Below are 13366 nucleotides of genomic sequence, written 5' to 3'. Positions count from 1 at the left end.
GGCCTAAATGTATATGACACACACATGATTCACGTGATGTCTTTACATACAGTTCTGACCCAGGGCTGAGCTATAGGTGGTGCTGGGGGCTTTTTCGCCCGGTATCACAGGCTTTAAAAGGCCTGGTCATGTGCCAGATTTGTTCCGCCACTGGTTCTGACCAAAGATGAAGCGTGCAGGGCTGCTGAGGTTGCAGTGGAAAACCGTACCTGTGGTCCAACTTGGGCCCGGTTGTGTTGTTCCTGTGAGCATCAGCTGTGTAGCGGCTCGTCTGAAAGCTACTTTGTGACTCTATCCTCTCCACTAGTAATGTCTTTGGTGCATCCTCTAGTGGAGATCCTCCATCGTAGAAGAGGAGGCTTCGGGATCGGACTGCAACACACATAGAAAAGTATCCCGTTAATACTAGAAGAGAGAATAAGGCCACACGGCATGAGGTCTTGTCTATGGAATGCACTCATATTAATGTGATTAAGTAAGGAGACCGCAAACTAATTAATCTAAAAATGGATCTGGCTAGTCATGCCCTAGTTATTCTTTTCTTTATTATATTCTTTTCTCCAGAGTACTTTGGTTTCTACCTTGAAGCGCTTTCATTAAAAATGTGCAGTATCTGACATGCCCACATACCCTGAGTGGTGGTATATAGGTCCTCTGACTGGGTGGAGGGAGGGGAAGGGGCTTGTATGGAGGAGGATGTGGCATCAGTTATGAAAGAGAGGGAGGAGAGGCGAGGAGAGAAGGAGCCCAATACCAGGACAAAACACAAGGCCATCATCTGCATAGAGAGAAGGACAGAACACTCTTGTGGCTTTTGTGCAAATTTGACATCCACAGGGAAGGCAAAGACATCCAAACACTTACCATGAGGCACGTCCCTGTTTGAGTTGAGGCCATTTTACAAGAGCGTGGGACAACCTTCCCTGAAATAAGCGACTGCAGTTTCTGAAGCTGCTGTAGGAGAGTCCTGCAGACAGGTGAGGTACAGGAAGAGAAATTAACACTCGTGGTTTTAGTTCATTTCGTCCAAATATCATCACAACTGCCGCGTTTACTACTTCATACTTCTTACAGTCACACAGAGTCAGGCTGATAGAAGAATATAGTATGGCGTTTTTTGTAGCAACTGGAGAGCAGGGTTCTCATGGTATGTGCTGCAATGACACAATCCACCACTGAGGGGAGACAAAACCCCAAGGAGCCCTCACATAGGTCCCCATTTGAAGGTTTGAGTGGAGCTGTTATGCATGTTCAACAACAGCCATTGGCTCAGTCACTCAGAGGGAAACCACAGCGACCCAATGAATTACTGTCCGTTCCAAATATTCAACTGGCACAACAAGCGAGTCATGCAGTCAGTCACTCCCCAAGTCCTCCTTAGTCCTGTTGAAAACGTGACCAAGTAGTTAAGCATGGCCAACATTGAGGAACGGATAAAGATGAGCACCATATTCCCACCTCAACACACACTTTGATGTCAAACCGCAATGACTGATGGTTGTTTTGAATGTGCAGCACGTATAAAAAGTTCCTCAGTAAACGTGGTTGGATTGAACTCGGCAAGTCAGCGTGTTAAACACAACCACCACGTCACATACATTAGTAACTGTGTGTTAGGACCGTGGATACAAACTGAATGCAATATGGGATGGTATTGCGAGCCAAACGACCACTAATAACTGGATGGAAGACACCAGGATGTTTTTTCTTCTCTTTAGAGTTGCTATACTGACTCATAGGGGGGTGTTGAAGAAAGCTTTGATTACATACTGCTGCAGACAGAACCCACCACCATCACCACCAGTGCTTCCATCCACACCCCTATACAGAATCTCTTCAACATAATAGGACTCATATCTTAAATACATGAACTCTACACAGACTGCAGACACGGAAAAGGTAGTGATTGTTATTTTTCTGGCATAAGAGATGACAGTCACTCCTGCAGAACATCGAGCGGCATTCTTCACGCTGATAATCCAATTCATTTTGTCTGCATGTATAATTATGGTTTATGCCAAGCCTGGTAAAACACATTCATGCAGAGCACAACAAGGGCCCTACTGAAATTGCAGTGTTTTTTCTTCTATGCCAGTGGTTGTTAACCTGGGTTCGATCGAACCCTAGGGGTTCGGTGAGTCGGCCTCAGGGGTTCGGCAGAGCGGAGGTCAAGACACGCCCGACTCATCGTGTAAATAAAAACTTCTCCCTGTCGGCGTATTATGGATACCCCCAAACAATGTTCCCTCTAATTTTCCATATGTGTGAGCAAAGGCAAAAACTCCGTGAGCATTCGGTGGAGCACATGTGAGCGACGTCAGACGTGCACATGCACTGTGGTCACACGTGCAGCACACCTGTCCCAAACCTGACTAAATAACAAGTTCAATGTTTTATTATTGTAATCAAATGACAGCAGTCATTTCCATGAGATTATTTTCTAATATAAGTGTTTTGGCCCACTTACAATGACTATAACATATTGTTTTTCATGAGCTGTGTACTAGTATTATGTCTGGGTGGGGGTCCTACTTTGGAAATAATATGTATCCCTTTCAGATATCGCATTTAGTTCCCACTAAAACATTCACATGTTGCACAATGAGATGTAAACATGGGATCATGTGTGCATTCCTGTAACTTTCTGTTTGTAAAATATATCTTTATTAGTATTTTTTTAATATAATAACATCATTTTATGATTACGGTTCGGGTTTGGTGAATGCGCATATGAAACTGGTGGGGTTCGGTACCTCCAACAAGGTTAAGAACCACTGTTCTATACTATATAGGCCTATATATACATGCACGAAAAGTCCCCATATTTTGCAGGCACGTCAGGTATGCCGAAAAATGTTATATTTTTTAAGGTCCTGAAAATTGAAATTCAAAATTGGCTCTCTAGAACAGTGATGTATGTCCAAACTACGGTCTGCGAGCCATGTGCGGCCCGCCGACGTCCTCAATTTGGCCCGCAAGATGTCATAAGTTTAATAAGGAAACTTACCCCCAGGGTATATACTATACCATCAACCTGCCAGGGACTGCAGGTGGAAGTTAGCCTTTGGCTACAATCAGGCACATTTGCATGTTCTTTAAAGGCCTACTGAAACCCACTACTACCGACCACGCAGTCTGATAGTTTATATATCAATGATGAAATCTTAACATTGCAACACATGCCAATACGGCCGGGTTAACTTATAAAGTGCAATTTTAAATTTCCCGGGGAACTTCCGGTTGAAAACGTCTATGTATGATGACGTTTGCGCGTGACGTCAATGGTTGAAACGGAAGTATTCGGACACATTGTATCACAATACAAACAGCTCTGTTTTCATCGCAAAATTCCACAGTATTCTGGACATCTGTGTTGGTGAATCTGTTGCAATTTGTTTAATGAACAATGGAAACTGCAATGAAGAAAGTTGTAGGTGGGATCGGTGTATTAGCGGCTGGCTGCAGCAACACAACCAGGAGGACTTTGACTTGGATAGCAGACGCGCTATCCGACGCTATCCGACGCTAGCCGCCGCTAGCCGCCGACCGCATCGATGATCGGGTGAAGTCCTTTGTCGCGCCGTCGATCGCTGGAACGCAGGTGAGCACGGTTGTTGATGAGCAGATGAGGGCTGGCGTAGGTGGAGCGCTAATGTTTTTATCATAGCTCTGACGAGGTCCCGTAGCTAAGTTAGCTTCAATGGCGTCGTTAGCAACAGCATTGCTAGGCTTCGACAGGCGGCACAGCATTAACTGTGTAGTTACAGGTCCAGGGTTTGGTTCAGTGTCTCCTGATAGAAGTATTGTTGATCTTCTGTCTATCCTTCCAGTCAGGGGCTTATTTCTTTTGTTTCTATCTGCATTTAAGCATGATGCTATCACGTTAGCTCCGTAGCTAAAGTGCTTCACCGATGTATTGTCGTGGAGATAAAAGTCACTGTGAATGTCCATTTCACGTTCTCGACTCTCATTTTCAAGAGGATATAGTATCCGAGGTGGTTTAAAATACAAATCCATGATCCACAATAGAAAAAGGAGAAAGTGTGGAATCCAATGAGCCCTTTTACCTGAGTTACGGTCAGAGCGAAAAAAGATGCGTCCTGCACTGCACTCTAGTCCTTCACTCTCACGTTCCTCATCCACAAATCTTTCATCCTCGCTCAAATTAATGGGGTAATCGTCGCTTTCTCGGTCCGAATCGCTCTCGCTGCTGGTGTAAACAATGGGGAAATGTGAGGAGCCCTTCAACCTGCGACGTCACGCTACTTCCGGTACAGGCAAGGCTTTTTTTTATCAGCGACCAAAAGTTGCGAACTTTAGCGTCGATGTTCTCTACTAAATCCTTTCAGCAAAAATACGGCAATATCGCGAAATGATCAAGTATGACACATAGAATGGATCTGCTATCCCCGTTTAAATGAAAAAAATTCATTTCAGTAGGCCTTTAATGTGCATTGTCTAAGCCTGGGCCGATATTCAATAAGTCAATCAACCGACAATAAATGAAAATTAAGCCGGTAAGTTTTCCAGCGTCAATAAATCGCCATGTGCATGCTTCAAGAGCATTCACGCTTTTCATCGGTTTCAGCAGCTGTCTGTGTTTGTGCCCCAGCGGAATGAAAAGAAGGGGGTGAATTCTCTTGTCCTTCATCAAGTGTCTTTGACTCGTTGTGAAGCGAGGCGGGGCCACAGCTCTTACGTATATATCAAAGTTTTTTTTAAATTAATGTGCATGTTCGGCGAGCGAGACGGTCTGCACAATAATAATGATAACCGTGATCATTTTGATCAACATTACTTTATTTAGCCATTTTGTTTATTGCTTTGGTTGTGTATATTTGAGGGTCTCCCACACCCACCGGAGACAGAACTTATTTTATTGATTTTGTTTGTGATTTTTTATTCGAGTGCAACATTTTGCTTACAAAGTATATTTTATTTGTATTATGCGTTTGTTTTATTTACTTTGGTATTTAAAAGTTTACATTTAATTTACAATGTTAAAATATACGAGAAATACAAGTTATTGCATCTGAAAGGGTATACTTTCATTATTATTATGTATTGTCATTACATCAGTGGTTAATTTGGTCTCCATAAAAAATAATGGCAATAATATTATTTAATGGCAATAGTTTGTAGGTGGACATATCATCGAGCAAAATTTGTTATCCGCCCAGGCCCAGCATTGTCCCATGGAACAAAGACATAACAAATATAACAAATGGAGACTTCTTTTCAGGAGTTTTGATGTGCATTTATGAACAAGCTTACTGGTGTGACTCGTGGGACAGGCAAAGTGAAGTCAGAGAAAATGGGGTCGTTTATAAATGATTTAATGTTTCTGTGCGGCCCCAAAGCAAATGCGTCATGGACCGGTAGTGGTTGGGAACCACTGCTTTAGATGAGCATTTGGAGTAATCCTCACCTGTTCGCAGTCTCCAGGTTTTCCACTTTTCTCCACAGGTCACCATTTTCTGACGTATAGTTATCCACCCTGAAACATTGAAACAAAAACATTGTTTCTTGTGATCACCCTAGCTGTGCATATGTCTACGATAAGAATACAAATAATAAATATTTGTGATCATGACTTGTGGACATTATTTGAGGATATTTCCTTCTTATTGACTTTACAGTGCTTGTCAAACACTAAATATAGTCATTCATCCAAGTCAGCGTATTTTCAGGGTTATTGAACAGATCCCAACTGGACTGTACAGTTTGACTTGTATGATGTTTCGCCTCTCATCCGAGCAGGCTTCATCAGCTCAGGCTCACAGACTTAGATACAACAGACCTAGTCTGAGTGCTTGGTGCCGGATCCAAAGTATTTATCCTCCATACGCAAGAATGCTCTATTGTGGTTGTAAAAAAAGAACTGCATTTTTTTGGAATTTTGCCCATCATTCACAATCCTTATGTAAGATAAGAACACATGTTTTTTCTTTTTTTTATGCCTTCTAAACAGTAAATGTGATCAAAAGGCCACTTACACTATTGCTCTATTCTGCATATAAAAGCCCTTAAAAACATCCAAACACCATTATTAAGGTTTTATATACATACTGTAAGTATATGTAATGTAGTAACAGACACATTTATAATAACATTTAATAATTACGTATTTTGATCATTTTAACCATATGTAGCGCATTAATTTAAAGGCCTACTGAAACCCACTACTACCGACCACGCAGTCTGATAGTTTATATATCAATGATGAAATCTTAACATTGCAACACATGCCAATACGGCCGGGTTAACTTATAAAGTGCAATTTTAAATTTCCCGCTAAACTTCCGGTTGAAAACGTCTATGTATGATGACGTATGCGCGTGACGTCAATAGTTAAACGGAAGTATTCGGACACCATTGTATCCAATACAAAAAAGCTCTGTTTTCATCTCAAAATTCCACAGTATTCTGGACATCTGTGTTGGTGAATCTTTTGCAATTTGTTTAATGAACAATGAAGACTGCAAAGAAGAAAGTTGTAGGTGGGATCGGTGTATTAGCGGCTGGCTGTAGCAACACAACCAGGAGGACTTTGACTTGGATAGCAGACGCGCTATCCGACGCTAGCCGCCGACCGCACGGATGATCGGGTGAAGTCATTTGTCCTTCCGTCGATCGCTGGAACGTAGGTGAGCACGGGTGTTGATGAGCAGATGAGGGCTGGCTGGCGTAGGTGGAGCGCTAATGTTTTTATCATAGCTCTGTGAGGTCCCGTTGCTAAGTTAGCTTCAATGGCGTCGTTAGCAACAGCATTGTTAAGCTTCGCCAGGCTGGAAAGCATTAACCGTGTATTTACAGGTCCATGGTTTAATAGTATTGTTGATTTTCTGTCTATCCTTCCAGTCAGGGGTTTATTTATTTTGTTTCTATCTGCATTTAAGCACGATGCTATCACGTTAGCTCTGTAGCTAAAGAGCTTCGCCGATGTATTGTCGTGGAGATAAAAGTCACTGTGAATGTCCATTTCGCGTTCTCGACTCTCATTTTCAAGAGGATATAGTATCCGAGGTGGTTTAAAATACAAATCCGTGATCCACAATAGAAAAAGGAGAAAGTGTGGAATCCAATGAACCCTTGTACCTAAGTTACGGTCAGAGCGAAAAAAGATACGTCCTGCACTGCACTCTAGTCCTTCACTCTCACGTTCCTCATCCACAAATCTTTCATCCTCGCTCAAATTAATGGGGTAATCGTCGCTTTCTCGGTCCGAATCGTTCTCGCTGCATTGTAAACAATGGGGAAATTTGAAGATCCCTTCAGCCTGTGACATCACGCTATTTCCGGTACAGGCAAGGCTTTTTTTTTAATCAGAGACCAAAAGTTGCGAACTTTATCGTCGATGTTCTCTACTAAATCCTTTCAGCAAAACTATGGCAATATCGCGAAATGACAAGTATGACACATAGGATGGATCTGCTATCTTCGTTTAAATAAAAAAAATCATTTCAGTAGGCCTTTAAAAAAACACATCACAACGTTCGCTTTTTTTTTGATTGCTTGAACATCAGTGACTAACACCCTCCGCCCACCACATCCCACCTCCCCGGATTGTAGATAATCAAATGTAAATAATCAAATGTATATACTTGTTCTTATGCTTTCTGAGCTCACTATGTTCACTGCTCGCTGTACATATCCTACCAAGTCAGACCTACACTGTTTCTCAGATGATATAATTGTTGATGACTGAAGTGCTGATATCAACCAAACCTAACCCCCCCCGCCCCAACCCCCTCCACATCCCACCCCCCGGATTGTAAATAATGTAAATAATTAAATGTATATACTCTGATGATTAACTTGTGTGATGACTGTATTATGCTGATAGTATATATTTATACCATGAATTGATTAACGTGGACCCCGACTTAAACAAGTTGAAAAACTTATTCGGGTGTTACCATTTAGTGGTCAATTGTACGTAATATGTACTGTACTGTGCAATCTACTAGGGCTGCAACAACTAATCGATTATAAAAATAGTTGCCGATTAATTTAGTCATCGATTCGTTGGATCTATGCTATGCGCATGCGCAGAGGTAATTTTTTTTAAATATAAACCTTTATTCAAAAACTGCAACATGTACAAACAGCTGAGAAACAATAATCAAAATAAGTATGGTGCCAGTATGCTGTTTTTTTTCCAATAAAATACTGTAAAGGATTGAAATGTAGTTTGTCTCTTTTATCCGATTATTAATCGATTAATTGAAGCAATAATCGACAGATTAATCGATGATCAAATTAATCGTTAGTTGCAGTCCTACAATCTACTAATAAAAGTTTCAATCAATCAACCAATCAATCAATCAATCAAAAACAACTCACCGCAGACTTCCTGAGAGCCAAACAACATAATAAAACATCCCTTACTGTACAATGTCTGCTGTTATTAGGCTGCCGACTGCTCGGCTGTTCATATATTCCCATTTAGATGAAGAATGACTCATAACCTGCTCACTGGCCTTGTGGTTAGACTGTCCGCCCTGAGATCGGGAGGTCGTGAGTTCAAAACCCGGCCGAGTCTTACCAAAGACTATAAAAATGGGACCCCTCAGCATCAAGGGTTGAATTGGGGGTTAAATCATGAATCCAGAGCGAGGCCACCAGTGCTCCCAGGGGGTGAAACAAGGGGATGTGTCAAACAAAGAGGGTAATTTCACCACACCTAGTGTGTGTGTGTGACTATCAGTGGTACTTTAACTTAAATCCTCTTTTCGTGTTGTTCTCGCCATTCCCGGGTCTAAAATGTCTGTCAAAGTGTACCAATTTGCCGGAATACGTCCTCATCCTTCCACAAGTGAGGAATCAAGTAAGCAGCTGACCACTCGAGGATGTCAACAAAGGCACACAAGCTTGTGACCACGGCGCCGCTACAAATGGTTTGTCAACGTTACCGCTTATAATACCAAATATGACTAATACTTGGTTAATATTCAAGTCACAAATTGTAAATGGAGTATGTTTGGCGCTTTTTGAATGGCTATTTATTGGGTTTTATGGGCCGAATAGAGGACCTCCCATTGGCTCCGCTGCAATGGGCTTTTTATTTGCGAGTTAAAATGCATTAAAAAATGCATATGTCGTCATGTCTTTCACAATGGTTGTGAACGATAGGAAAAATTCCAAAAAAAGTGCAGTTCCCCTCTAAGATGCAAAGAAAAGAGACGTCTGCTAGCACAACAACGTTTCCGTTCTATTATGGTTCTAAAAAAAACGACAGCTGGTAGGATGCAAAGAAAAGACACCTCTGCCAACACACCAATGGCTCCCTCCATTAGGCTTCTAAAAAAATGACAGCTGTTAGGATGCAAAGAAAAGATACCTTTACCAAAACAACAACGGCTCCGCTCTACTACGGTTCTAAATAACGACAGCTGTTAAAATGCAAAGAAAAGAGACCTCTGCCAGCACAATGGTTCCGCTCTATAGTGGTTCTAAATAAATGACTGATGTTAAGATGCAAAGAAAAGAGACTTCTGCCAGCACAACAACGGTTCCGCTCTATTGTGGTTCTAAATAAATGACAGCTGTTAAGATGCAAAGAAAAGAGACCTCTACCAGCACAACAGTTGATAGGATTGAATCACCGTGGTTAGCATTCCAATCAGTTGTATCAATGGTCAAGTGGCTACCTGAAACCAAAAGTGCCTGCTTCCTGCTGTTATTTGTTAGAGGTGCTGAGAATAGAGTTATTGTAAATCTGCGAGCATGAACTGATGAGGCGAAAAGTCTCGTCAAATACAATTTTTTTTACACAAATGGAGGATGAAAAAGTTTTTGTCTCTCCCTGATAATCTCATTGATCCATCACCGGAGTTCTCATAATCCAACTGTATTTGCTTTGAATGAGTCTCATTCAACACACGCTCCTTCGAGCAACCCCGCTGTTTGCTTCCCGAAGGATCAACCAATAATCCTGCAGCACTTGCGACCGCGAGAGGCGAGCACTAATACAAAGAGACTGCTTTCCGTCTTCATGACGAACTTTGTCTAACCTGTGGCAGAGGCTGCTCACTCAGCTGGGAAAAACTTTAAAATTAGAAACAGCTGGATTTGAACTTTGACCGCCATGTCTCCCCTCCTCCACCCCCACTTTCCCCTCACTGGCGTGCGGATTGGATTGCCTGTGCTCCTCGCATGGTGCACACAAGTGGGAAGAAACTGTTGGTTTGGTTTAAACCTTTTCAGGTTTTCATTAGGTGAAATGTGATCCAACCCGCTGTAAGCAAAAGGCCAATGCCACTGATATATATTTAGTGTGACAAGAAAAAAAGGACAGTAGATAAGTGAAGAGAGAAAAGAGTTGGAAAAAAGGCAAAGATTTATTTTTCCGACTCACTCACTTTTTCTCCAGACATTCCACATACTCTTTCTTCTTCCTCCGACTCTCCTGAGCTGAGATCTGTTTAAAAAAATAAATAATGGTTGACTTTTTTAACAGTAATGCCCACAAACAAATTATTTGAATTCAGATGAATATTACAGTAAAATTCAATCGCTAGCTTTCGTATTGCAGTGTTTAAAATAATTTATTTGTGGCGGCCCGCCAAGGATAAATGTGCACTGCTACGAATTGGCGCTGTTAAGAATTCTCCATGTTTATGCAAGTACTCCTATTCTGAATCATTTGACTATTAAGTGTCACTTTCGCCCCTGCAGAAGTCATTGCCAATGTGAGTTTCCTAACAATTTTAAAATATGTTTTTGAAGCTTTAATGGCATATCCTGAGTTGGTGTGATGTTCTATTGATGTTTTGATATCAATATAGACAGGTGTGTTTATTAGGGGTTGTCCTGATCTGATATTAATATTGGATATCGGTCTAATATCAGCAGAAAAAAACAAAAGTATCGAATTATATTGGTATACATCTAAAATCTACAATATAAGCACTAATACAAGTAGCACGCTTAATCATGCATAGCTTGGCAACTATCCATCCATCCATCCATTTTATACCGCTTGTTCCTTTTGGGGTCGCAGGGGTCGCTGGAGCCTATCTCAGCTGCATTCGGGCGGTAGGCGGGGTACACTCTGGACAAGTCGCCACCTCATCACAGGGCCAACACAGATAGACAGACAACATTCACACTCACATTCACACACTAGGGCCAATTTAGTGTTGCCAATCAACCTATTCCCAGCTGCATGTCTTTGGAGGTGGGAGGAAGCCGGAGTATCCGGAGGGAACCCACGCAGTCACGAGGAGAACATGCTAACTCCACACAGAAAGATCCCGAGCGCAGGATTGAACCCAGGACCTTTGTATTGTGAGCTAGTTAACGGCTAAATATCCTCCAATAAGCACACAATGTCGATCACTTCTTGTATTTTTGTGAATTCATATACAAAAGGTAAACATAAAGGTAGCAGCTACACAACAGCCAAGCACACGATAACACACAAGCTAGACATTCGTAATAACTAATAAATGTCCATAATTGAACATTGTTTACGATTAAAACACATTTGTCAATAAAAACAATTATAAAATTATTATTTGCATATTACTTACACATACACAGACATCATGGCAGAAGCGTGTTATAAAGTATCCAGTAACAAAAGTGTCCACATTATTTACTTGGTCAAGCCTTTTCTAACATTCCACATTACAAAGTTATAAAAGTATGTATGGTTCGTGCTGATATTGTATCAATGTTTGTATTGGCCAAAACTCATGGCTCCAATATCGGTATAGTATCAAAAGTGAAAAATTGCTAGTGTTTATTTAGCATCTAGCTGCTAAACAAATGACCTGTTAAGGCTAACCCGCACAAGACTACAGTTTAATTGACACTTAATACATGGAAGTGTATATATTAATATTCAGTTGATATGCATATATGATGTAGACCAGGGGTCCCCAAACTTTTTGACTCGGGGGCCGCATTGGGTTAAAAAAATTTGGCCGGGGGCCAGGCTGTGTATATATATATATATATATATATATATATATATATATATATATATATATATATATATATATATATATATATATATATATACATTGTCTTTATAATCCGTTTTGTCATTTAACATCAATTAACATTGATGTTCATCAACATTTAACATTGTCACGTTATCGATGGGAAAATTCATTTTTAGACAATATGATTTCCCTGAGCGACTAGGAGACACCAAGAGTAACAAGCGGTAGAAAATGGATTAGAAAGGAAAGATTTCAAAAATAAAAAAAAAATTAAAAAAATAATACTTTTTTATTTATTTATTTATTTTTTTTAAACTTGGGACTTCCTGTGGGCCGGATTTTGGATGCTGAGGGGCCGGATCCGGCCCGCGGGCCGTAGTTTGGGGACCCCTGATGTAGACATTGAGTTGACTTATTTAGATGACTTTATAATACAAATACCTTGCACTATGTTAATGTTTAATTAAAGTGTGGTGCACAGACCAAGTAAGAAAATGTATGTATTAATGTTTACCATTATAACATCAGAGGAACACATAACATGTACCGTATTTTTCGGATTATAAATCGCAGTTTTTTTCATAGTTTGGCCGGGGGTGCGATTTATACTCTGGAGCAATTTGTGTGAAATTATTAACACATTACCGTAAAATATAGAAGAGGAAGCGGCGCATTGTCTACCTTTGGAGTTGGCAGAGTTGTTTAGAAGCGACACAGAGGAAGAAGATTTCATGGGATTTAGCAATTAGGAGTGACAGATTGTTTGGTAAACGTATAGCATGTTCTATATGTTATAGTTATTTGAATAATAATATGTTACGTTAACATACCAGGCACGTTCTCAGTTGGTTATTTATGCGTCATATAACGTACACTTATTCAGCCTGTTGTTCACTATTCTTTATTTATTTTAAATTGCCTTTCAAATGTCTATTCTTGGTGTTGGATTTTATCAAAAAAATTTCCCCAAAAAATGCGATTTATACTCTAGTGCGACTTATATATGTTTTTTTCTTTCTTTATTATGCATTTTCGGCCGGTGCGATTTATACTCCGGAGCGATTTATAATCCGAAAAATACGGTACCTCAGTACTGGCCATATAAAAAAATTAAGTAAAACGTGGAAATATTCAAAAAGACACCCCTGGTTGAGCCCCACATGTTCAATCACTGATTCAACAAGTGTGTAAACAAATTGATGTATAATTCTGATAAAATGTGTAAGAATTTACTGTACCTTATTTTTTATCTTCCGTCTGACTCTCTTCAGCGCCTTCTCTTCACTCTTAGTGAGAGGAAGTTTGTTGGGTACAGGATATCCCTCAGCGACCAGAGTCCGCTTTTCTTCCTCCGTCAGCATGAGGGGTCCGGAACCCTGCAGCTTCTGCACAATGATGCATAAACCTTAATC

General features: G+C 40.6%; 1 protein-coding gene across 1 annotated transcript in view; it reads right to left on the bottom strand.

Annotated features, from left to right (window-relative positions):
* creb3l1 (cAMP responsive element binding protein 3-like 1) overlaps positions 1-13366 on the bottom strand; it is a 52325-nt gene that overhangs the window by 2117 nt on the left and 36842 nt on the right. The window contains exons 7-12 of the mRNA XM_062061196.1: positions 13193-13339; positions 10365-10423; positions 5429-5497; positions 865-967; positions 631-778; positions 210-372 (exon numbers count right to left, since the gene is read on the bottom strand). Coding sequence (XP_061917180.1) covers positions 210-372; positions 631-778; positions 865-967; positions 5429-5497; positions 10365-10423; positions 13193-13339 — 689 coding nt within the window. The remainder of the gene's footprint in view (positions 1-209; positions 373-630; positions 779-864; positions 968-5428; positions 5498-10364; positions 10424-13192; positions 13340-13366) is intronic.

The sequence above is a fragment of the Entelurus aequoreus genome, linkage group LG01, assembly GCF_033978785.1.
Source record: "Entelurus aequoreus isolate RoL-2023_Sb linkage group LG01, RoL_Eaeq_v1.1, whole genome shotgun sequence".
In the NCBI taxonomy this organism is placed as follows: domain Eukaryota; kingdom Metazoa; phylum Chordata; class Actinopteri; order Syngnathiformes; family Syngnathidae; genus Entelurus; species Entelurus aequoreus.
Note: the sequence above shows the minus strand (reverse complement) of the source record. Positions and strands in the feature narration are given on the sequence as shown.